The sequence below is a fragment of the Lynx rufus genome, unplaced genomic scaffold, assembly GCF_022079265.1.
Source record: "Lynx rufus isolate CCGP_SWC_20201006 ecotype Redwood Valley unplaced genomic scaffold, mLynRuf1.p SCAF_14, whole genome shotgun sequence".
NCBI lineage: Eukaryota > Metazoa > Chordata > Mammalia > Carnivora > Felidae > Lynx > Lynx rufus.
In genome coordinates, this window is record NW_025814828.1 from 64,731,403 (window position 1) to 64,758,312 (window position 26,910).

The 26,910-nt window shown below is 40.8% G+C and overlaps 1 protein-coding gene across 1 annotated transcript; it reads right to left on the reverse strand.

The window, feature by feature from the left end:
* Window positions 1-6,043: 6,043 nt before the first annotated feature.
* Window positions 6,044-15,469, reverse strand: LOC124509139 (nuclear RNA export factor 2-like). Its single transcript, XM_047075714.1, has 20 exons — window positions 15,300-15,469; window positions 14,914-15,067; window positions 14,543-14,626; window positions 14,318-14,422; window positions 14,118-14,198; window positions 13,928-13,997; window positions 13,692-13,780; window positions 13,464-13,571; window positions 13,179-13,288; window positions 11,259-11,295; window positions 10,791-10,859; window positions 10,650-10,705; window positions 10,417-10,524; window positions 10,237-10,295; window positions 10,008-10,123; window positions 9,873-9,915; window positions 9,242-9,314; window positions 8,550-8,732; window positions 6,228-6,288; window positions 6,044-6,088 (listed from the first exon to the last, which is right to left on the reverse strand). The coding sequence occupies exons 1-20, from the start codon at window positions 15,335-15,337 to the stop codon at window positions 6,044-6,046; spliced, it is 1,689 nt and encodes a 562-aa protein (XP_046931670.1). The 5' UTR covers window positions 15,338-15,469.
* Window positions 15,470-26,910: the final 11,441 nt, after the last annotated feature.

Sequence of the window (26,910 nt, forward strand, 5' to 3'; positions counted from 1 at the left end):
TGGTTTCACTCTTATGTGGATCCTGAGAAACTTAACAGAAACCCATGGGGGAGGGAAAGGAAAAAAAAAAAAGAGGTTAGAGTGGAAGAGAACCAAAGCATAAGAGACTCTTAAAAACTGAGAACTGAGGGTGGGAGGGAGGGGAGGGTGGGTGATGGGTATTCAGGAGAGCACCTTTTGGGATGAGCACTGGGTGTTGTATGGAAACCAATTTGACAATAAACTTCATATATTGAAAAAAACAAAACAAAACAAAAATAAATAAATAAATAAATAAATAAATAAATAAATATGTTATATACACATACATACATATACATATATATTAATCTTCCATTTGATAATTTGATATAACATTACATTTTTCAGATGTATATATGGCTTGATTTCTATAGGTCTAAGACATTCATTTTTACCACTATACAATATTACACTGTAAGAATGAATCACAATGCATTTTTTTGTACCACTTTTGATGGACATTTTCTTTTTTCCTATAGTTTTCTTTCACAAACAATGCTGAAATGAACATTATAAATGAAGCCATGTGCTCACTTGCCAGATATTCTCTAGTTTCTTACTACTCAAAATGTGATCCATGCAGTAGCAGTTTCAGCATTACGTGGTGTATTAGTTAGGGTTTTTCAGACAGAGTCAATAGCATATGTGTGTGCATGTATGTGTGTATGAGTATACATTTTTGATTTTATTCTTTCAGTTTGAGACATTATTGACATACAGAACTGTAAAGTTTAAGGTATGCAGCATAATGACTTGACATATATATTGTGAAATGATTACTACAATAAGTTTACTTAACATCCATCCTGTCACACAGATGTTGTAAAAAGAAAAAAAAATTTTTTCTTGTAATGAAAACTTTGAGGATTTGCTCTCTTAGCAACTTCCAAATATACCATACAGCAGTGTTAACTATAGTCATCATGTTGTACATTATACGGCCACTACTTTTTAATGTTATAACTTGAAGTTTGTACCTTTTGATCACTTTCATCCAATTCCCCACCCCTTACCCCTACTCCCGGCTTCTGGAAACCACAAATCTGATCTTTTTTCTATGAGTTTGTGTGTTTTTTTCACATATAATTGAAGTCATACAGTATTTGTCTTTCTCTGTCTGACTTATTTCACTTAGAATAATGACTTCAAGGTATATCCACGTTGTCTCAAATGGCAGAGTTTCTTCTTTTTTATGGTTATACACACCACCAAGAGTAGACAAGTGTACATTAGCATTTATATTTCTTTGTCTTTTTGATGATAGCTATTCTAACATGTATGAGGTGATATCATATTGTGGTTTTTATTTGGATTTCTCTAAGTTAAGTTCCTTTTCATGTATCTGTTGGCCACTTCTATCTTCTTTGGGAAAATGTCTATTTAGGCCTTTGCTCATTTTTTAATTGGATCGCTTGTTGTTATTGAGTTGCAAATTTATTTTATGTATTTTGGATACCCCTTATCATATATATGATTTGTAAAATTTTCTCCCATTGCATAGGTTGACTTTTTGTTTTGTTATTTATGTGTGTGTGTGTGTGTGTGTGTGTGCAGAAGCTTCTTAGTTTGACGTAGTTCCACTTGCTTATTTTTTATATTGTTGCTTGCCCTTAAGGTGTCATACCCAAGAAATCATGGCCAAGACTCATGTCAAGGAGCTTTTCTCCCTATGTTTACTTCTAGGAGTTTTATGGTTTTAGGTCTTACAAAACCTATAGTAAAAGAGAGAAGTCTAGTTTTATTCTTTTATATGTGAATATCTAATTTTCCCAGCACCATTTATTGAAGAGATAGCTGATTCTCCATTGTGTATTCTTGGTTTGCTTGTCAAATATTGGTTGACTGTATATACTTGGTTTATTTCTGGGCTCTCAATTCTGTTCTATTGGTCTATGTGTCTGTTTTTATGCCAAATACCATGTAGTTTTTATTGCTATAGCTTTGTGCTATAGCTTAAAATCAGGAAATGTATATCTCCCAGTTTGTTCTTCTTTCTTAGGATTGCTTTGGTTATTTAGCATCTTTTGTGGTTCCATATAAAGTTGAGGATTGTTTTTTCCATTTCCCTCACAAAAAATGCCATTAGAATCTTGATAGGGATTGCATTGAATATATGGCTTTGGGTAGTATGGACATTTTTACAATATTCTTTCCATCCATGAAACAGGATACCTTTACAATTATTTGTGCTTTCTTTGATTTCTTAAATCAGTGTTTTGTAGTTTTCAGTGTAATGATCTTTCCCCTCCTTGGTTAAATTTATTCCTAAGTTTAATTTCTTTTGGTGCTACTGTAAATGGGATTGTTTTATATCTTTTTCAGAGAATTCACTGTTGGTGTATAGAAATGCTACTGAATTTTGTATGTTAATTTTGTATACTACCACTACTGAATTCATTGATTAGATCTAACAGCTTTGGGTGAAATCTTTAAGATTATCTCTGTATAAAATAATATCTTCAAATAGAGACAAATTCACTTATTTCTTTCCATTTTATGACTTTTATTTCTTTTTAACACCTAATTTCTCGGGCAAGGACTTCTGTGCTATGTTGAGTAGAAGTGGTCAAAGTGGTCACTTTTGTGTTATTCTTAATCTTTGAGAAAAAGGTTTTAACCCTTCACCTTTGAGAATTATGTTAGCTGTGGGCTTGTCATATATGGCCTTTGTTATGTTAAGTTCATTCTATAACTAATTTGTTGTGAGTTTTTATCATGAATAGATGTTGGATTTTGTTAAATGCTTTTTCTGCATCTATTAAATTATCACATAATTTTTTCTTTTGTTCTACTGATATGATGTATCACATTTACTGATTTACATATGTTGAACCATCTTTGCATCTCAGCGATAAATCCCATTTGATTATGGTGAATTATCCCTTAATGTGTTGCTGGAATTGGTTTGCTGATATTTTGTTGATATTTTTTGCATCCAAATTCATCAAGGATATTGGCCTGCAGTTTTCTCTTCTGGTAGTGTCCTTTTCTAGTTTTGATATAAAAGTAATGCTGGCCTCATAAAATGAATTTGGGAGTGTTCTTTCATCTTCAATTTTTTGGAAGGGTTTGAGAAGGATTGACATTATTTTTTCCATAACTGGTAAAATTCACCAGTGAAGCCATCTGGTCCTGAACTTTTCTTCATTGGGAGATTTTTTTTCATGCTCATTCAATCTTCTTACTAGTAATTGGTCTGTTCAAATTTTTTTTTTAATTTCTTCCTAATTCCATCTTAGTAGATTGTATGTTTCCAAGAATTTTTCCATTTCTTCTGGGTTGTCCAGTTTGTTGGTGTACAGTTGTTCATTCTTTGTTTTTAGTTAAGGAGTTCGCTGATGGTATTGTGGAACCTGACAAGCCCCAAAACTGCAGGAGAGGCTGGAAGCCTGGAGACCTAGGGAAGAGCTGCAGTTCAAGTTTGAAGGTGGTTTCTTGGCAGAATTCCCTCTTCCTTCAAGAAGGTCAGTCTTTTCTCAAGGCTTTCAAATGATTCGATGTGACCTACCCACATAATGAAGAGTAACCTGCTTTTCTCAAAGCCTACTGATTTAAATATTAATCTAATACCTATCCTCACAGAAAAATCCAGAATAATGTTTGACCAAATATGTGGGTACCACAGTCTAGGTAAGTTGACACATAAAATTAGCCATCACAGCTGGGATCCTGTTAAAACTGCAAAATTTCAGACCCTGACACAGACACTTGCCTTTCCTAACCCCCCCACCCCCGCAAATCATGCCATCTTACCATTACTACCTTTCTTTGATGCAAGTTAGGGTGCTACACACAGCACTTCTCCCTGCTTTATTTTATACTGCTAGGGTGTGGGACAGTGTCTAATTTTGCATGATCTAGGTCTAAGACTTCTGCTCTTGGATATAGTCACTGAAGGGGTGATGTGATCACATCCAATGACTGACTTTATCCAGCACAGAGGTTATAGGGTGATAGAAATAAGGAGCAGTGCCTGAAGATAAATTTTGTGATCATTAAAAAATGGTAACATTAAGGCCTTATACGGAGGCAAATAGAATCTATATTTAGGACGATTAAGCAGAAGTTATACACTAGAGTACACTAGGACTTCCCAAGCATGGATCCTAGAGATGAGGGTATTAGTTCAAAGCAAGATCTGGGACAAAGTGTTGGAAGCAGAGTAACAAACTGGCATCAGAAGGATTTTTAGTGAAGGCACAGAAGTTACTTGGAGATAGAAAAAGTCATCATCAAGGCTGCTCTTCCTGGAGTTCCTGCAGCTGCTTCTGGGGTTCCTTTCCCACAGAGGCTTCTAGGTCATGATAGGGTACAGTGAGGGGTCCACCAGCCATCTCCAGCAGCAGCCTTTGTGATAAGTGCATCTTGGAGTTGTCCATAAACTTGATGCCTTTGTACCAAGGGACCAAAGGAATTGGGAGGATTGGCAGAAGAATGAGTGACTGGAGGACCATGGCATCTGAGTTAGCTAGGGGATGAGGCCAAGGGTGCGGAAACCTAATGATGTATATGTAATGATGTGGAGAGAATAAGTAAAGGGGCCATGAGATAGGTACCATGGTCCCTGCCCATGAGGGAACTCAGACAACTTGGAGAGCCTAATTTGAGCCAGATACTGAAATTTCTTGCTAACATGTGAGGCTGCCTCTGTTCCTCACAATGTGGCTGGAAGGTGTGCACTGCAGTCTCTGTCTTTGCACTTCTTGTCTTTGATCACTGAGACACTACATGGAATAACATGGAATTACTCCTTATGTAATAGCAATTATTCCCTTAGTTCACATTTCCAAGAAATTCACACACCACTATATGGGTTCTTCCTGTAAATGTACATAAAGAACTGTAAAGTGGCAAGTGGTAGGAAATAACTTGTGTGAGACCTGATAATAGAGGCATAATTTGTAAACTGCTGGTACCTCACCTGTGTCATCACTTATAGGATGGCAACTTGAAATTTGTTACTGTTATTATTTTAATTTCAAAAATTTCAAAAATGCCTGCTGGTGGTCTAAAGTCCAAATGTTACAGAAGCATGGAAAATAAATTGTACAAGTGTCCCTTTCAACTCTTGCCTGCAATTCTGAACTTCTAATTGCCAGTCGTTGAGAAAGGTCCTACAGAACTGGCCATAAGGTGAGATTCTATGCTACTGTTGTCTGGAATGAAGCAAAATGTCTGAATCCCCTCCCCACCCCAAGTACATGGATATGGAGCACCCTTGTCAGCTGTCTGAGAAATTAACTGGGGAGACAGTCTGACTCTCCCTCACTCTCAGGTGCTGAAGTGAGATCCCTCCTACAGTGCACTTTCAGAAAGGATGAGGGGGCAGTAGAGTGGATGGATGAGAAGACAAATGCAAGCATGGTGAGAGGTGTGAAAAGGCCCATTTCCCATTCACCTGTGTGCAAATCATAAAACTGTTGATGGTGTGCCTTTGAATGCATTCAAATGATCAGGAATAAGAAGTAAAATAGGTGAGTCCTCATCTTCCTTCCTTCCACAGCCCTCACTAGCCAGTAGGCAACCCTTGCAAAGCCCCTGTTGTTCCAGATCACATAGCTGCTTCTGCATGCCTCCAGGTAGAGCATCTGATTGAGCCACACTGTTTCCAAAGACCAATCCCTGAAAGCAGTGTGTGTCCCTTCTCATCAGGATTTATTGACACACTACCTATGAAGTCAAGCCTGGTGTACCTGCAAGGGGCCGCCAGTGTGAATAATGTGGAGGAGAGGGCAGGGCTTTTCAGTCCTGGACCCATTGCCTCATGCTTGGGGTAGGGGAAGAGCAATCTAGGACACACATTATACAACATGCAGCATCACTCTTTATTATGAAGATAAACAGAAATCACGAGTGGGGGAAATACACAGAACAACTAATACTTCAGGTGGTTATGTCACCTGGCCTGCTAGTTAAAGATAACTTTGGTTTCATGGTTAGCCTGGCCTCCATCCCCAGCCATGAACATGACCTTAGGCTGGAGTAAAGACAACCAAGATGATGTGGACATCCAAGGCTTCTTCTAGGCGATTTGCTTGAAGGCGTCCTCTGGGATCTTTCCCTCATTCTGAAGGGAAGGATTTGGGACGTCAGAAGAGCCAGATCCCAGAGTTTCATTCCCAGGCTACCCAGCCTCCACCTTCTTGGCCTTCCTGAAGGCCCAGAAGCACCCATCTGTAACCATCCTAATGGATCCCAGACCTCACCTTGAGCATAGTGAAGACCTGACCAGCTCTGGTGTAGTTCCACTCATTGTCCTGAAGGCACCTGGAGTGGGAGGACAGATGACCTCCATTAGTACCACAGTACAGAGACGCTGACCATGCGACGCTAAATATATGCCACCTTTTTGCTGGTATTCATGTACCACCAGTATGAGCACTATGTGTAATGGTGAAGAAAGACCTAGTGAAAATGTCTATCACATTGACACAAAATGCCATGCCCACTAGACTTCAAACCAGAAAATTAGAGCTCTCCAAAGAACAAGGGAGTTTAATATATGTTGATAAAGAAAAACATTCAAGTAGATAAATGGAAATTTATTTAAAGTACAAGTTTCCAATCATTTTTTATTGAGATATAATGTACATACCATTGTGTTATTATTTTCGTGTACATACCATTTTAAAGTGTACAATTGTTTTCTTAGTATATCCACAAGATTGCTCAACCATCACCACTATTTAATTCCCAAATAATTTTATCACCTCAAAAAGAAACTCCCTAGACATTAGACATGGCTCCCTATTCCTCCCCTTTCCCCAGGCCCTGGAAACCACTAATCTGCTTTTGGTCCCTGTGGATTTGCCTATGCTGGACATTTCATAGAGATGGAATCATACACTATGTCACTTTTTGAGGCTGGCTTCTTTCTCTTAGCATAATGTTTTCAAGGTTCATCCATGTCATGGCATACATCAGAACTGTATTCTTTTCTATGACTGAATGATGTTCTACCATATGAATGTACCAGTTTCGTTTATCCATTTATCAGCTAAAGGGCATTTGGGTTGTTTCCACTTTTTGGCTATTATAGATAATGCTGCTATTAACGTTCCTGTACAAGTTTTAGAGTGAACATATCTTTATTTCTCTTGGTGTATACTTAACAGTGGGATTCCTGGTTTATATGGTAACTTCATTTAACATTTTAAGGAACTGCCAAAACGTTTTCCCTAACCACTGCTCCATTTTACACTCATACTTGTAATATATGAAAGTTCTAATTTACTCACATCCTCACCTATGCTGATCTTCCATTTCAGTGACTAAAGCCATCTTCATGACTGTGAAGGGGTATCTCATTGTTTTTGATTTGCATTCCCTAATGACTAATGATGTTAGGCATGTTTTCATGTACTTGTTGCCCATTTATTTGTATATCTTAAGATAAATGTTCATCAAACAATTTCCCCATTTTTAAATTGGGTTGTCTTCCTATCATTGAATTGTTAGTCTTTCAGGTATGCTCGATAGTAGACCTTATCACATATGAGATTTGCAAATATTTTCTACCATTCTGTAGGTTGTATTTATATTTTCTCAGCAGTGTCCTTTGATGCATGAAGGCTTTTAATTTTGATAAAGTCTAATTTATTTGTCTGTTTTTTATTTGGTTGCTTGTGTTTTCGTGTCATATATGAGACCATTATCTATTTTAAGTTCATGAAGGTTATACACTTATATTTTATTCTAAGAGTTTTTATAGTTACAGATCTTACATTAGATCTTTAATCAATTTGAGTTGATATGCGTGGCATGGGTCAAATCTATTTTTTTTTTTAATTTTTTTTGGCATGTGGATATCCAGGTGTCTCAGCATTATTTGTTGGGAAGATTTTTTTTTCTTCATTAATTTTTTTTGGCACTTAGCTGGAAATCAATTGACTATAAATGTCAGGGTTTATTTCTGGAGTCTTAATTCTATTACATTGACCTATATGTCTACCCAAATTTTAGTACCATGCAATCTTGATTATAATACCTTACCAATGAATTTCAAAATTGTGAGGATTGGGAATTCTGAGTCCTCCAACTTTATTCTTCACTTTAAATATTGTTTTGGCTATTCTGAATTCACTGCATTTTAATGTGAATTTTAGGGTCACTTTATCAATTTCTGGAAAGCAGCAAACTGGGATTTTGATACAAATTATGTTGAATATGTACACCACTTTAAGTAGTATTTCTATCTTAAAAAGGTTTTCAATTCATGAACATAGCATGTCTATTCATTTTTTAGGTCTTCAGTTTATTCCAACATATTTGAATGAACTTGTGTATCGATATTCTAATAGTTTCTTAGTGAATTACCTAGGATTTTCCATATGCAAGGTCTTGTCATAGGAACATTATAATGTTTTAAAAGTTTTTAATATATATCATCATAAAATTAGGATACTTTATTCATAGGCCTTCTTTTTTGGGGACGCAAAATATCCAAATACTTATTTTTCAAATTGCCTATGCATTCCTATTATTTATTCTCCCAGCTCCCTCTTATTCCCCTGTATACCCAATCTCACTTCTGAGACCACTCGAGTTTCATCCCAGACTGAGTGGAGAAAGCTTGCACCATTTCCTGCTGCTCCTTGGAGAGGATGAACACAGAGCTGGAGGTGGATGAGGACACTGGGATGGAGGACATACTCTGAGTCTCATTTGGGCTGACATCTCTCACAAACAGCTCGTCATTCACGATGCATAGACTGGAGGAAAAATGGACCCTCAGACAACTGACAAATGGACAATCCCACACCCCTAACAATGACCCTGCTGCCACTGTCTCTCAGCAACCAGATTCCTTCCATACCCCTAACTGTGCCTGTCCCATAGCTTCCCTGGGTGGTAACTCTAGCCCTCCCACAGATGCACCTGTGGAGAGTTTGTCTACTAGCTTCACTAGATTTGTAAGTTTAAACCCAATGTATTTATTATGCAAAAACAGTCCAAGGGGCAGGATAGTCTAATACCATTTTCAGAGGAAGATGCTGTTTCACTGAAGGATTATGTGATTTGGCCAAGGTCACTCACCTAGTGAATGTTGGGGTCAGGAAAATAACACAATGCTTTGACTCCAGAGCCCATGCTCTTAACCACTAGGCAAGAATAATACTTTCCACAATACTGACAAAACCTCAAGGACATACAGTGCTACATTCCCAAACCCCTGAATCTCAGCTGAATGGGGTGTTTCTACACACAACACAGCACTCACCTGGAATTGTTGGTAGGTGTAGCAATAAAGGTCCGGGTGAAGGCGCGAACAGAACCCTGAGACCTTCCTTCCACTTCAACAACAAATAACAAGCAACTGTTCAGTTCATTAGAACTGAACATGCTTCACATGCTTACATAGCATTCCCCAGTCAGAGTTTAACTTGATATTCATGTTGAAGGGTACAATTGTTCTACGAAAGTCAGGATGCCGGGAATGGGGAGGGCAATAGGAACAGTCTACTCTCAGTGACACAGACCTTTTTATGTGCTAGTCCCTGTGTAAATAACTTTATGAATTCATTTGATGCATTTTCACAGGCACACAAAAGATGGGTGTTATTAGCCCCATTTTGAAAATGAGGAAACTCGGAAGCTTAATTAATGGGCCCTCCTTCTCCGAGTGAGGATCTGGGATGAGAGCCATCAAGCTACATAGCCTGTGTCCCTAACGCCTGAGATCTGCAGGGCAGATGGGCATGGACCCATGTCAGATCAGGATGGTTTGGGAGCTGAGTGGAGGCAAGAGAACACTGCAATATGAAGAGAAGGGGAAAGAAAGTTGAGAGGGAGCCCAACCAGAGGGAAGGGAGCAGTGGGGAATCTGCAGAGGGGGTCCAACATATACTCACCTTCCTTGAACACCCCATTGACAGAGAAGCAGAGCATCATCTCCTAAAAAGGAATAACCCAGGTGCTAAGTCACCTAAACTTCCTACCCACCTGTGGCTTTCTAGGGCTGCCCTTGGGAGGAAGCAGGTGCTCACCGTATGGAACCACATGTCCACCACGAAGGAGCTGATGTCATGCTGAGTTTTGGGCAGTGTACTGAGGGAGCACACAATGTCATGTTTTGTATGCTTCAGCAGCTGAACACGCAGATCTATAGGGGGGAAGAGAAACAAGTGAAGGTCAGGGGCTGCCACACCTTGTGCCCTATGATTACCCCCTCACCCCCCCCCTTTCTCTGCACAATCTTCCCCATCAAACACGCACAGGGGTCCTTGATCTTCTTCATATTCCTGCTTTCCTTGAAGTACTTGCATAAGCTGCTTCTAGGGAGACAAAGAGGAAGAGGAGGTGATAGTCTGGCCAGTGTGGGTGTTTCCAGGAGCTGTCCTTCATCCACTGGGGAGTCACACAACCCAGGATCAGAGTCTGAGCTTTTCTACTCACGGGGCTGGGTCTTTGGGGTTGAAGGGAATGGTCAGGGAGAAGCAGGCCTTGTAGTGGTAAGCACAGAGGAGACCTTGGCGGTCTTCAGAGTCATAGATCAAATAGTACCTGTGGGGAAGCAATGAGGATAGTATATCTCTGGGGTCTGGACCTCAAATGAGACTTGAGAACCCCCATGAACAGACCTTTCTCAGCATCCAGTCCCCATTTCTTGTGGTCTCTAAAGTACTTACTGCTGAAGAAATTGCAGGATTAGACTCTTTAGTTTCTCAGATCCTCTGGAGCTTTCCTGTAATTAAAAGACATTTGAGACTATGTAGCTGATAAAGCCTCCCTTGTAATACCCCAAATGTTGTTTGATCCTACTTCCTCACCTTGCTGGACTTTATTAAGTATGGGGCATCAGTGTCAATGATAATTGCAGGGGGTAACGTCTGGCCATCCTGGAGAAGGGAAGAGGAAGTCAGCAGTGGAGACCAGGGAGGTGGCCCTGGATACTTAGGGAAAAGGATGAGCCCAGGAGAGGATGAGGGTCAGAAGACAGGTGTGAAAGGGCACTAGAAATGTCCTTTCTTGCCAGGGGCAAGATTACAATGGGTGTCTTCATCATGGGGTCCTGGAAGTCTCTACTATTATATGCAACAATGTGTGTGTGTGTGTGTGTGTGTGTGTGTGTGTACATTTTTTCCAGGAAGAATATCCTTATCTTTTTCAGGAGTCCATGTTTCCTAGTGCATAAAGGTCTCATGGATACATGCAATCTAGACAAGACCAATGAGTTTGAGGGCAGATATGGAGATGATCAATGTTAGTAAGAGACAATGATGAGTGTAGGCACTTACCAGATGTAACAACTTGGGGAAACATTCCCTGATGGCACTGTCCAAGACCAAAAATAGAAAGAAGTGGTTGATAGGCTGGGGTTGCAATTCTTCATTTGTGTTAAAACACTGATGCCATAAACAAAGACCAATATGTTCTGCCCATCCAGAAGCCCCTTTTCCCATTTCAGCCTCTGATTTCAAGGGGTTTAGGTCCACTACTCTGCTGAGCACTAAACATCTTCCATATGGACTCTCTGAAGGTATAGCCTCCTTATCCCTCTCCACAGCTTCACATTCATATTCCCTACTGCTCTTCTTCCCTCCATCACTTTCTCTCTCTCTCTCTCTTGCTCTCTCTCTCCCTCTCTCTCCTCTCTTACCTACCTGCTGGGTATCTCCCACCTACACTGTCCTGACTCCCATCTCCAGTGCCACCAGGAGCAACATTTGGAGCCCAGCTTCTGGGGCTCCCTTCCCCTCCCTGCCTCCCTTCCTTCCTCCAGGTCTCCACTGAAGACTCCAGACAGAAGAGGGAATGAGGTGGGAACCCATGGCTCTGCTACCTCACTAGGGGCCCAGCATTCTGCAGGACCATGACACCTCCCAGGGATGTCCCAGAATGCCAGGGCAGAGAGGTGAGTGAGGCGAGACCCAGGAGGCAGGGAAGGAGGGGGAGGGGGTGGGGGTTCAAGAAAGAAGAGGGAGTAAGGGGAGGAGGGGAAAGGTGAGAGAGACATAGGGGAGTAGTGACAAAGGAGGAAGAGAAAGCAAAGCAAAGTGAAAGGAAAAAAAGCTCCATTATGTTGGTGGGGGCCAGGGAGGAAGAGAGAAGAAGGGGGGAATGGCTCTGTAGCTGCAGCCCTCTCCTTCATCTGCCCTGGCTGGCCCTGGCACCTGACGTAGGAATGGAAAACATGCAGGTGTTAGGCTGGGGGCCCATTGGATGCTGGTTGAAACTTTGTCACCTGTGTGAGCTCAGCTGGAGCTGGGTATGGGAAACGAGGCAGATACAGGGGAAGGAGGCCTTCCCCAGAAGGAGCAGAGGGTCAAGCCCCAGCTCACCATGGGCCTGAGGGTCCATGTCCCCTTCTAATTGTCACTGCCTTCCCTCCTGATGGCCCCTGTGCATCTGTGCCTGTCATAATAGATTCCTTGCCTGTGGAATTATACCCATGTCAGGCTACCCAGGGCTCTTCTGAATGACCAGATGGGATGATGTGACATATGTGGGAGGTGGATAGGGGGCAGTGCCTCTGAGAGGCCTGTCCTTCTGTCTTCTCAAGCACTTCTGCCCTCTGCCTTCCATTCCCACCTTGGGAAGCCCTCTGTTCACTGGCAGTGGTCCAGTTCTTGCCCCTTGACTCAGGGAACCCTAGTTTCTCCCAAAGAAGGTTCAGCTCCTGGCATATGGCCAGAGAAATAGATGTAACGAGAGAAGCCATCCAGGGCCTTGAGGCACAAAGCCACCATGGAAACTTGGGACAGATGGGGGGACATTTCGTTTAAGAGAAGGAAAGCCCTTCTCAGAACAGTTGAAGAAAGCCCCATACCACCACAGAGGCAGGGAGGCCTGTCTCAGCATGAGGCTCAGGGCTGGAGGACCCTACTTGGTCCAGGTCACCAGCATCTGTTTCAAGGCTGCTTACCCCTGGTCCTGGTGAGGAGGGGGAGACCTGCTTCTTGGAGCACATCATAGGTGGGTATCAGAGAAAGCTAAGTGCAAAGTCAGAAACAGATGCCAGAGCATGTAAAGAGGTGAGCAGGTCAGAGGGATAAAAGATCTTTAAGTGAAGGTGAGGGACACAAACAGAGAAGGCAAGGCTTGTGATACTCCCAGAGGACTAAGGATGCCACCACCAGCAGAGGGGCACTGTCAGGGATAGTTCAGGACCCCATGCATGAAGTTATCCAAGAAGGGTGACAGAGGTTCATACTGACCTTATGTAGGTGGACTGGTCTGGGAAGGTGTCACACAAAGGGTTCCCTTCTAGCCAAAGCTCTTCAAGCTTCATCCCTTTCATCTTGTTTAACTCCCACACCAAGGTCAGCTGAGAAATATGGGGAGGAAGCTGGGAAGGAGTCCCAGGGAAAGAGACACGCGGGCCCTTGCACCCCCAGCCCCCACTCTTCTACATAGGTACCTTCTCTTGCCTACTGTCATCACTCGGATGAGCACTACCACCCACCGTCACCCCCAACTTTGATCTGGCTCCCTCTTCCCACCTCATTTTTGGAGAGGTTCAGGATCTTGACTGTGGGGACCATCTGTATAATGTCAGACAGGCCATCCAGCTGGTACAGTTTGTTGTTGCTCAAGTTCAAGGACAACAGCTTTTGGTGAAGAAGAGTTAGAGTGACAGTTACTATCTAGGGCCTCAGAGACAAATCTGTCCTCCACCCCATGAGTTCCACCCCCTACTATTGATAACAGCACTGGGACTAAGGCCTTACCTCAGGGAAATTCTCTTCAATGATCTGCAGGGTGGCAGCCATGCAGTTTCTTCGATTCAGGATTATATCAATATCATGGCCCACCAAGTCTTCAGGAAGCCAAGAGGAGGCAAACAGAAGGCTGAGAGGGGTCCAGGGCCAGCATCAACCCCTCCCCACGTTACCATTCCTCAGTCTCCCTCCCAGGCAGATCCCTGTGCCCTCACCTGCCCTAGCATTACTGCTATCAACTGTACCTGGGTCAAAGCGGAGACTCTGGAGGTCAAGAGCTTCATGGGAGACATCATAGCGTTTGTGCATGGTCAGCTGCAGAGAAAGGCAGAGAAATCCACTCTGAGGCTCTGGTAGGGATAGGGAAATCGGAGGCTGGAGGAAGAGGAGGTGGGTCTGGGTGTGGGCATGCAACGGGCCTTGAGTCTGCATTACCTTTAGCTGCTTCATTTCTTCTGGCTTCAACTTATACCGCACAGAGTAGGGTACATTAGAGGGATTGACAAAGATCGATATCTGCAGGAAAGTGAGGTGCTCGGGTAAGCACCAATAACTCTGCTTCCAAAGAAGACCACCAGACCCTGGCCTGTCCTCCCACCCCGGGACTAGGTACAGGTAATGCCCTCAACACATACCTTTTGGCTCTCCTCATCACATATCTTGTAGCTGACATCTTTCAATGCAGAGGCAATGCCAGCATCCTGGACAAAGAACCGAGCTTGGTTTTTCACATAGTGAAACTACAGGAGAGGGAGGCAACAATAATTTTGAAGGATAGAGTCTACCTGCTCAGTGGGCTCCCCCCGCCCCAGCCCCTCTTTCCCTGTGTCTACTCATATGTCTTGACCATCCTCTCTTACATCCACTGGAGTGAAAGGGACACTGCAATGGTCCTGGATTGAATTCACTAGCCATGTCTTCTCATACTTTCCCCCATAGGGAATCTAAAGATGAAAAGAAGGGATGGGAGTGAGGAGAGACAACACGGAATTAAAGCTGGAAAACAGACCCAACAGTGTTCTTTTCCAACTCTCTACTGAGCTGTACAGGGCTTCTAAAGAAGGGACCACTAGCATTATTTCTTATTTTTGTGCAAAATACGGATTTTCTAAACCCTCTTTCTCTCCATTGGAAAACTCTCCTACAAATAATCGATGTAAAGTTGTTTAAAGTGGTATTCCTTTGATAAAGTTCCAGGATATTCTAATGAAGATCTTGCCAGGACACTCACAGTGATCTTGAACCAGCTCCCTGGGGTTCCATCTTGTGTGTTCTCCCTCATTTCTCTCTTCAGAGGTTTTCTATCTCTCCACACAGTAACATGGATATGGCCTTCATTATGCCATTTCACTCTCCTCTTGTTCTGTTGGTTGCTATAGAAAGTGCTGCAGAAGGGAAGTGGAGAGGCGGATGGTGGCCATAAATGCTAAGAAAGTCTTCATTTATACACCCTTACCTCTCTGCCACCAGGACTACAAGTAGGATTGCTCAACCATTATTCCACTTTGAGCATTCTTCAATTTTCCAGTGAGAGAAGGAAAAGAAGAGCAAGTAGAGTGAAAGAGTTGCATAATCCCAGGGGTTGCTACATGCAAACCAGGCTGTATGGTCACTTACTGTCTTACTTGGGGGTACTCCTGGACATTCCTCATCATCACATTTCCATCATCCTCCTGGTGGTGTGAAAGCTGAGGCTCATATCCACCATGTTCATATTGGGGGTTACTCTTGCCAAAATTACCTCGCAAAGAACTCCAAACTCTCTGTCTGCCTTGAGGTGAGTTACCACCATCGCTGGATTCTAAAACGGGGACAGAAATACAAGTTTGAAGATACACCAGTGGTCCACTTACCATGTACTATGTCTTAGGCTCACACCATAGTAGGGCAAGCAAAATGCCAACCTGCCCTAAGGGTCCAATCCCACAACCCCCAGAAAAGAAACTCCTCTGTTTGTCCAGACAGGAGAACCTTATTTTACAGATGGCACTATCAGGGGAGGAATCTTGGGGGAGGAGAAGGAGGTGACTGAGTAGGAGCAGGGGAAGAGGAAACTATATTGAACCCTTTAAAGAATGAAACAGGATTTATAAAAACAAACAAATAAAAACAATGTGTGATCCATGGGTTAGATTGCAAACCAGCCATACACCAGGAAGGCATCTGAATTGTGCCTTCTCTCAAGCTTAACAACCACACCAATACCACAGAGGCAATCTCTCTCATGCTTCCCAAATATAATCAGCCACCAAACTGATCCCGCTAACAATCAGCAAGCTGTTTCCTTTGCTGGTGTAGTACAAGCTTTAACGTCAAGAAAGACTGATGTAAACAGCCTCCTAAGTTGTCCCTCTCCCTCCAGCTTGCTGTCAACAATACTCAGTTTGAAACATCCAGAGTGAGCTTTCTTTTTGCCCAGCATGAAATGCCTTTCAGCTGAGAAGACAACTCTTTCTAAACTCAGCTCCTCTATAACAAGGATCTGAATGACAACGTGGAATAAGTCAACTACCATTTCCAAGTGTGTAGGGATTCTTTTTTTTTTCTATTATTGATTTCTAATTTAGGTCCATTATAGTCAGATAATGTATTCTGTGTGATTTCAATTCTTATAAAATTTGTGGAGGTTTGTTTGATGGTCTAGGAGATGATCTAGATTGATGAATGTTACATCGACATTGGGGGGAAAATGCACTCTGCTGTCATTGGGTGGAGTGCTCTATTTATGTCATATAGATCCTGTTAATTTATTATGTTATTCAGATGTCCTATTCCTTGCTGGTTTTGTCTCTAGTAATTTTATACCTTGCTGAGTGGCGGGTGTTGAGGCCCCAACTATAATTATGTATGTGGTTATTTCTTCTTTCAGCTCTATCAGGCTTTGCTTCATGTATTTTGAGGCTCTGTTGTTTGGTTAGTACACTTTTAGGATCATGACTCCCCAGTGGATTGATCCTTTTATCATTATGTAACGCCTCTTTCTGTCTCATCAATTTTCTTTGCTCTGATGCCTACTTTATTGGACATTGTAGCCACAGGTATACTTAGACTATGTTTTGGTGGTATTTCACCCTGTATTCACCCCTAGTTGTTGTATTGATGTTCACCCCTCCCCCCACAAATACTCTCTGCCAACATATATCATTCACCATGTAAATTATAGATTTGGGAGTTTTCTGGCATCTACAGAAATATCAGTCCCAATTCCCTCTCCCACAGTGGATTCACTAAAGGTATTTTATTTGTACCATGTTAAACTCAAACACTGTACCAACAGATAATAATACTAGTGGTTTGGGTGGGCAGCAGGGGGAGGATTGAGGTAACCAGACTGGTAGAAACCAGCTTCCTTTTGGATTCTAATATTTAAGGCTCTCTTGGTTTGTGTGTTGTACATTTTGTACCTCAATTACTCCATGCTGTCTCAGGGCACGATTATGAGTAAAAATCTGTTCACTGCTGATTGCTCCCTGATGTAGTGATTATGACCAGGCCTCAGATTTACTCCTCTGGAAAGTCATTGCTTTCACTCTGTGGCCTTGCTGTCAAGACAATCCTGCTACTCACAACCTTTGGGACTTTTCCTGTGTGGCACTGGAAGTGGAATTAAACATGGATAGAGCATTTGACCCAGAAATGCCAATGGCTCAGTCCTCAAAACTTGAAAGCAGCCTGGAGTGCTCTCTCTCTCTCACACTCCATATCTAACAGATCAGGAAATTCTTTCACCCCCTCTCTCCAGTACATCCAGAATCTAGCCACTTCTTACCACCACCATTATTACCACCACCCTGGCCAAGACACCAACATCTATCTATCTCCTGGTGCCTTCCAGGTCCAGGTCACCAGCAGCAGAGCATAAGTCAAATCATTTGACTCCTGTGCTCAAAACAATGTAACAATGGTTTGATGTCATCAACATGTTAAAAGACCATGAGTTCATAATGATACTAAACAATAACAACAAAGAGGAACCTTATTAATGACACTTGGAGAATGGCAGGAAACCAACCGGTTTTCCTGAAAATCCACCAATTAAAGGAAAAACTTAAATATTAAAAGGAGGAATAAGGGCCTGTGGTCAACGTATGGTGTATGGGGGCATCAGAGTCATTTTTGAGAAGTGACATTACTTCAGAAATAACATCGACAATGGGAAAGTGTAAAAGTGAGCTAGCTAACAGCTACAGCAATCCCCAGACCGACCAGCTAAGTTGGGTGCCTAAACAGGGACAGAGGCCTCCCTCATCAAGGTGATTCAGACCAGAGCAATCTCGGGCATAGCCTTGTTTTGGGAATCTCACAGGACAGTGGGCACGTGATTAAAAAGCCAGAGGGACCACGTGTACACACACATGTGTGCACGCGCATATCCACTTACTGAAGGTTTTCATCTCAACACGATCCCTGTCTTGCCGTCGCTCTGTGAGAATCAAAGGCAATAACAGGAGTATCACAAATCACCTGGTAGCTCTCACCCAGGCTGCCTGAGTTACCCCTCAAGCTCCACCAAGCACCAACTGATCCTCCCTCCCATGGAGAAATGGTCGCGAGTATCATTTATGACATCATATGTATTCACATGGCTACTTCCTGTGTCAGTTTGGAATTCTGCCTACATCATTGCTAGGCCTCTGAGCACATGGCAATGGCATCCCTGCTATAGTATGTAAAGAACAGGATGAGAAGTAAATCAAAACTTGCCCTGAGGCAGCCAACATTTGCTCAGTGTTGGGCAGACTCATTAGATTTCTTTGACCTCCTCACAGAAACCCCATGATGACTGTATCTACAATTCCTTCTCAGACCACAAATGTTAGGCTCACAGGGGTTAAGTCCATTTCCCAGGATTTCTCAGTCAAGTTAGTGTCAGAACAGAGATTGTATCCTCACATTTTGGTCTGCCTCCTAAGTATTTGGTCGGCATCCTAAGTATTCCTCTAGCTACTATGCTGGTTCTAATTTAATGGTGAACTTTTGGGCCTCAAGGATAGATTTCTTTGAGCAGACAAGGGATGATGTTTTGTGAATAGGATCTAGTAACTCTTGCTTGGGGGTTGGGAGGGGAAGTGTCCAGGTGCCTTGGAACAAGTGGAGATATGTGTCTTGAACTAAATGGACAAATCTTTTTTAGATCACAGTTTTTACAGATTAGAAGTCACTTTGAGCTGTCAGTGTCTGGTATATAATGGGGCTTAATTAGTATTTGTTAAATGAATGTAGACAACAATGTAGATTTGGGATCAACAAAGCCACTTTGGAGAATCCATACATCTCAACCATTTCTACCCACATCTATTTATTCCATAAAAAATGGGCTGCAGAACTGTTTCATAACCTGTTTGTATAACTAACATCTTTTGAACTTTTCTTATGAAGAAATAGTATTTTTTCATTAGTGTACAGTTAGAAATAGAGCTAATTACCCCCCTCTTGATTAATGCTAAAACTACTGATTTTCTTAGGAAGGGAGGGTTTTGTAACTGGTGACAGAAATGAGGAGACGTTTCCCTTAAATCCAGCACAGATAGCTTCCTGAGTATGTGGTATGTGTAGTATGATTGTTCTGGACCTACATGCATGTCTGTGTGTGTTAAGCCTTTTGGTACCATTATCGTCCTTTTCTCAGAGAAAAGTAAGAATGTGTGTGTGTGTGTGTGTGCGCGCGCGTGTGCATGGGCATGTGTTAATATTATCTGTTTTAAATTTGCATAATTAGATTACACATACATATATTTCATATCATGTTGGAAAATGCATTGCCACAGAAAACTGGACCCTAATGTACATTTTCTTTTCATGTATTATGCATTATATATGGCCAATTTTTCCTTCTTGTTTTTTTTTAAATCTTGTCATTTTAACATTTGAATTGATTTTCAAATTTAAAGTCTTAAATTTCTGTATACAAGGTATTCCTAATGGTGGAGGCCAAATAACCCAGTGTAGCATGGCTTGGGATTTAGGGTGGTTCCAAGATTTGAGTCCATGTTCTACAGCTTCCTAGAAGAAGCACATAAATATCTTAAATTATAAGAGACAATTTCCTACAGATATTTACACCAATATACTTCTCCACTAATAGTGCAGGAGAGTCTGATTTCCTAGAGTATGCTCAACCATTCAAAAGTCATTCTTACACTTTGACCCAGACATTTCACTTTTAAACTTTATCATACAAAATCTTCTCTGCTGGAATATATGCTTATAATTATATGGCTGCGCTTTACAGGCTCTTTGACACAGAAAAACAATGGGACCAGAGAGTGGTTGATATTGACAGAAGAGGGGGTAGAAATGATTGTCCCTGGAATCAAGGGCAGATGGGAAGTAAGGGACATGGATACCCTACATGCAGAGCAAAAATGCCAAGGGATGAATGTATGGGCCAGAAAGGTGAGGGTGATCATTGGTAAGAAAATGAAACACAACTGGAAAAAGCCTCTGAGGACCTGAATTCATCCTGGCAATATGCACTTCTCTGGAAACCTTCCTTTCTCTCCATGTATAACTTGTCTGTTACTTCATCTTCAAGCCAAACAGTTCCCACACAGAGAAATAGTTCCCACACAGACAGAGAAAGGAGAGATGGTACAGGGGAACAGCATGCAGTGATGAGTCTCTTGGACAGAAGGCTGGAGCTCAGGGCATGTTGTTCCCAGACACAACACCCATCATTGCCCACTGGACTTTTTGAGTCCTGTCCCAGTGCTCATTTCAGCCCTAACATGGAGTCACACATTATTGGTTTGGAGCATAGGATCTGAGGTCAGATTAATCAAGATTTGAATTGTGGTGCTAAATTCTATGGCCCAGGGAAAGTAACTGACTTCATGGTGACTCACCTTATTTTTTTTTTCTCTTACATTCAAAATAGTCACAGTTTTGCCTCATAAGATAATTGTGACAATTGAGTTAATATATGAAAATACATATAAAACACCTGGAGAAATGCCTGTGGCCCAATAAGCATGGTAAGTAAGTTAGCTACTACTATGTCATTACTTAGTACAAAATCTGGTATTTAGTAAAGGATGAATGTGCGTTATTTGTATTTATTGTTATTAGTCTTCTGGGAAATGAGAAAGAAAATGGAAGGGTGTATGGGAAAAGATTGTGGTGCCATCTATTAATGTATTTTACCAAGTAGCAACAGTAAAACGGGATAGCCCTGGTGAGAAATGATCTGACATACTGATTAAGAGAACCAAAGTAAAAAGCTTAGACTCTGAAACAGGCATACAAAAAGTTTTGAAGGGGGATTTACATTCCCAGTTGCTGCATTTTTGCTAAAAATGTATTATTATTCAAAAAATGGTTCAGCTTTAAGTGTTAGGCTAAGTAAGTAAGATAGAATACTTCTGGAACCTTATATGACACTATACGAAAGAAAAAATATCAGGATATAAAACTGTATATTACAGAGTGATGTAAGAAACATGGCTGACCAGGAAGCTACAGGTCTTCCTTCTGCCACACAGACATTGAGTTAACAGCAATATACGAACCAGAATACCTCTGTAAGAACTCTGGAGATCAACTGAGAAGATACGGCACTCAGGCCATTATAAAACCAAGAAGGATTTTTGCTAAAGGGGTAGGAAAATTCATGTTGTTTTGCAGTACTGTTCATGCCCATCTGCCTATGTGACATACCATGAAACGACTGGGAGAAACTCCCCCTTATTCCCTTTCCTTCATCAGTATGGAAACAAAAGTAGACCATGTATCCAACATTCTGGCTTGTTAGGGGGATGATCCAGGACTAATTTCTGCTTTGTTTAGATTAGAAAACTTACTTGACTTGCATCAGAATTTAGAAAGTGCTGAAAACAGAGGTGAGCAGTAAGTTAGAGGTTCAGTTTCACAGGCAGATGATAGGGAGAGTAAAAGAGATCAGAAAAGTTATGAAAGGTCTTAGAACTTTCAGCAAGGTTGACTTTAGTGAAGGTCATCCCCTGGATGAAGCCTGTATACAACAACTGGCAGAGATAGTTGTTTTTTCTAATGATCAAGTCTCAGGAAAAATTACAAGGCCTACAAAGAAACAGGGAAACATGGCCCAATTAAAAGAACAAAACTCCAGAAACTGACTCTAAAACAAAAAGCAGATCCATGAGCTGTCTGACAAAGACTTATAAAATAACTGTAAGAAAGATCCTCAATGAACTAACAGTGAAAACAGACAATTTGATGAAACAGGAAAAAAATATCTGAACAAAATGAGATCATCAATAAAGTGATAAAAACTTAAAAAAGCAGAAATTCTAAAGCTGAAAAATAGAAGAACACCTGAAAACTTTGTAAGAGGAGTTCAACAGTAGAATTGGTCAGGCAGATGAGATAATTAGTGAATATGAAGACAGGTCATTTGAAATCAGTGAGTCAGAATAGCAAGATGAAAAAAGAATAAAGAAAAGTAAGGAGAAAACATGGGACTTATGATACATTATAAAGAAGAGCAATATGTGTAGGAGGGGAATCCAAGAAAGAAAAGTAAGGGACAGAGATCTCACTTGCAAAAATAATGGCCCCAAACTTCTCAAATCTGAGGAGAGAAAGGGACATGAAGATTCAAGAAGCTGAAGAAACTCAAATTAGGATGAATTCAAAAAGAATTACACTAAGATATATTATCAAATTGTCTAAAGTCAAAGACAATGAGAGAATCTTGTAAGCATCAAGAGAAAAGCAGTTCATCATGTGCAAGTGAACTTTTTATAATATTATCAGTTGATTTGTCAGCCAAAACTTTGTAAGCTAGAAGGGAATGAGATGATACATTATAAGTACTGAGGTAAATAAGAAAGGAACTGTCAACCAAGAATACTGTACCTGGAAAAATTGTCCTTCACAAGTGAAGGAGAAATTAAGACTTTCCAGATAAATGAAAGCTGAGGGAGTTCATTATCACTAGAATTGCTGTATAAGAAATGCTAAAGGGAGTCCAATTTAAAATGAAAAAAATAGTAGAAAGAAAATAGTAAGCTGTATGAAAATAATATGTTCTGCAGTAAAGTTTAATACATGCACAAATATAGTAACCTGTACTATTGTAACTTTGGTGCATTTCATGACAATAAGAATTTACATGACAAAAATATTTTTAAAAACGTACAAATCTATGTTAATTAATATACAATATATAAAGATATGATGTGCAATCTCAATAGCATAAAGTAGGGAAGGTGGAGGTGTAAAACAGTAAAATTTTTGTATGTAATTGAAGTTAAACTGTTACCAACTCAAAACAAATGTTATAATTTTAAGATGTCTTATGTAATTACAATGATAACCACAAGGAAAATACCTACAGAATATACACAAAAGCAAATGAGAAGGTAATCAAAGAATATCACTACAAAACATCAATTAAATACAGAGGAAGACAGTGAGAAATGAAAGTAGGGACAAAAAAGCTACAAGGCATACAGAAAACAATGAAGAAAATGGCAGTAGTAAGCCCTTCCCCATAAGTTATCACTTTAAATTTAAATGTATTTATTTCCCCAATCATAAGACACAGATAGGCTGAATGGATTGAAAAAAACATGATCCAACTATATGGTGTCTACAAGAGACTCACTTTGGATCTAAGGACATACATAAGTTGAAAGCAAAAGGATGTAAAAAGATATTCCATGAAAATGGTAACAAAAAGAGAGCAGCAATGACTATTCTAATATCAGAAAAAATATACATTAAGTCAAAAACTGTCAGAAGAGACAAGGAAAACATTATGTAATAATAAAAGGATTAATTCACCAAGAAACTATAACAGTTATAAATACTAAACTACAGACTCTCTAAATACATGAAGCAAACTGATAGAATTGAAGAGGGAAATAGCAACACAATAGTAGGAAACCTTACTACCTACCTTTCAATGATGGATACAACAGTCAGAGAAAAGATCAATAAGGAAATAGAGGACTTGAGCAACAGTATAGATTAATTGGGCCAAACGTATACAAAATGCTCCCCCAACAGCATACGTTCTTCACAAGTGCACATGGAACATTCTCCAGGATAGACCGCATGTAAGGCCATAAAATAAGTCTTAGCAAATTCAAGAAGACTGAAATAATACAAAGCATCTCTTTCAAACACAATGGAATGAAACTAGAGATCAATAGTATGAAGAGAACTGGAAAATACATGATTGTATTGAAATTAACACATCCATAAATAACCAATGGGTCAAATAAGAAGTCACAAAGGAAATTAGAAAGTACTTTGAGACAAATTAAAATGAAAATACAACATTTCAAAGCTTATGGGATGCAGCATGAGCAGTGCTAAAAGGAAAGTTTATAGCTTTAAATGTGTACATTAAAAAGATGAATGATCCCAAATCAACAACATACTTTTATAGTTCAAGAAATTAGAAAAAGGATAAGCTGAACCCAAAACTAGCAGAAAAAAGTAAATAATTAAATAAAAGCAAGTAATAATGAAATAGAGAAAACAAAAACAATAGAGGGAGGAGGAGTTAAGATGGTGGAGATGTAGGGGGACCCTAGACTTGCCTCCTTCCTCAAACAAAGCTGTATTGAGGTCAGATTACTTGAAACACCCAGGAAATTGATCTATGGAGTGGCAGAAGGATCTCCACAGTGGGAGGGAGACAGCTTGGCAAGTGTGAGGTATGTGGATGTAAATTGGGGGAGAGGAAAACAGTGCTGCTGTGGAGTGGAGGGAACTCTTTCTGTAGAGGGACAAAAGGGAGAGAAGAAGGGAGGTGTTGAGATAGTGCTGCATCGAGTTAGCATAACAGGAAAACCTCCTGGGACCACGAAATGGGGAGCAAGAAGTACTGAAGTACTGAGGGTCCCAGTTCTTTTTTGCAAACAGCATCTGGAGCTCAAACAATGAGGTTTGGGAAGCATGTGACTTTCTCCAGAGCAGAGCTGTGGTGCATGCCCCTGGAGAGCAGGGAGCTGGCTCTGGAGTGCATAGCATGGTGTAGAGATCTCCAGGTGGACTGGGAAAGAACAGTCCCCTTCCCAGAGTACTTTTTGGAAGGGGGTTTATTGCCTTCTCAAGGACAAAAGAGCCTGCAGGTGCCAAAGGCCTTTCATCAGAAGGGTGGCGAGGCTCTACTCCAGGGGAGGGGAGCAGATCTATGCCATGCCAAGTCCTTTAAGACTTTGGGTTTTGAATCCAGGCTGAGTGCCAAAGTAAAAGAACAGGAGAGTTGTGGCGCAGGGCAAGCTAACTGTCCTTGCCATTCTGTGAGGACTGCCTGAACAGCAGGGGTTGAGATCCCCAGTCAGGGGAGAGATTGGGGTGGCACCATTTTCCCCCCAATACCAGCACAGTGGGACTTCAGAGAGCAACACAGCAGCCTCTAATGTAGGCGGAACCCACTTACACCAAACCTTGCTCCTCCATGTCTGGCAACTGCTTATTTACTAGTGCAAGACAGACTGAGCCAATGCAGCTAGCCTCTCCTCTAGAACAGCACAGCCAGCACCTCCCAGGCACCAACAGACAACTCTTTTTTTTCTTTTTATCCTCCTTTTTTTTTTCTTTTGGAATCAGGTGCATAGTTCTTTTCTTTTCTTTTCTTTTCTTTTCTTTTCTTTTCTTTTCTTTTCTTCTTTTCCTTGTCATTTACTTTTCTTTGTCATTTACTTTTCTCTTGTTTTTGGACCAGGCTTTTTTTATTCTTTTCTTTTTCTTTCTTTTCTGCTTTTTTTTTTTTTTTTTTTTTGCTTTTTGTTGCCTTTTTTTTCCTTTGGAATCAGCCTTATAGTTTTTTGATTATCTGGGTTTTTTTTGTTCCCTTTATTTTTCTCTTTTTATGGAATCAGGCTTCCTGACTCCTTTTTTTCCAGGTTTAAATCAACAAATGAATCAAAGCACACCTAGTTATTTAACTAGCCAAATAATCCACCACTGGAAGCAAGGAGTAGCTCTGCAGAGAACTGACTCATGGTAAAGAGCAACCAAAATGCAACAGCAGAGGGCACACAGCATAAAAAAGAAACACTTCCTGAAATGCCAGGCCCTGGAGAACATATGACCATTTTTTAATATAGTTGTGCATTCAGGTATGGGAAACATAACAAGTTTTTAAAATATGAAAAGACGGAAACTTAGCCAAAATGACAAGACAGAGGAATTATCCCCAAAAGAAAGGTCAAGAAGAATTCACAGCCAAGGACTTGCTCAAAACAGATATAAGAAATATATCTGAACAAGAATTTAGAACAGCAGTCATAAGACTACTAGCTAGGCTTGAAAAAAGCATAGAAGACACCAGAGAAACCCTTGCTGCAGAGATCAAAGACCTAAGGACTAGTCAGCATGAATTACAAAATGATATAAGTGAGATGCAAAATAAACTGGATACAGTGACAGTGAGGATTGCAGAAGCAGAGGAGAGAATAGGTGAAATAGAATATAAAATTATGGAAAATAATGAAGGTGAAATAAGAGAAAAAAGAAATTACAAGAGCACGAGGGGAGACTTAGAGAACTGATTCCATGAAATGAAACAATATCCATATCATAGCAGTATCAGAAGAGGAAGAGTGAGAAAAAGGGGCAGAAGGTTTATTTAAAGAAATTATAGCTCAGAACTTCCCTAGTCTGGGGAGGGACACAGGCCTCCAAGTCCAAGAGGTACAGAGATCTCCCTTTAAAATCAACAAATAAAGGTCAACACCGCAACATACAATAGTGACACTTGCAAAATACAAAGATTAAGAGAATTCTGAAAGCAGCTATGGAGAGAATGTTCTAAATCTACAAGAGTAGACACATAAGGTTAGCCACAGACCTGTCCACTGAAACTTGGCAGGCCAGAAAGGAGTGGTAGGAAATATTCAACATGCTGAATGGGAAATATATGCAGCCAAGAATTCTTTATCCAGCAAAGCTGCCATTCAGAATAGAAGTAGAGATAAAGAGTTTCCCAGACAAACAAAAACTATAGGAGTTTGTGACCACTAAACCAGCCCTGCAAGAAATTCTAAGAGGGACTGTCTGAGTGGGGAAAAAAAGAAGACCACAGCAAAAAGACTACAAAATATCAGAGAACATCATCACAAATGCCAACTAGAGATAACACAATGGCACTAAATTCCTATATTTTAATAATAACTCTGAATGTAAATGGACTAAATGCTCCAATCAAAAGATATAGGGTAGGGGCACCTGGGTGGTTCAGTTGGTTGAGCGTCTGACTTTGGCTCAGGTCATAATCTCGCAGTTCGTGGGT

Excerpts from the sequence above, each read along its gene's own strand:
- LOC124509139 (XM_047075714.1), bottom strand. The coding sequence starts at position 15,337 with ATGATGAGGAATGTCCAGGAGTACCCCCAAGTAAGACA. Across the intron at positions 15,068-15,299 it reads GAGTACCCCCAAGTAAGACA|CACTTTCTATAGCAACCAAC; the intron begins GTAAGTGACCAT and ends TCCCTTCTGCAG. Across the intron at positions 9,916-10,007 it reads TGGACATGTGGTTCCATACG|GAGATGATGCTCTGCTTCTC; the intron begins GTGAGCACCTGC and ends ATTCCTTTTTAG.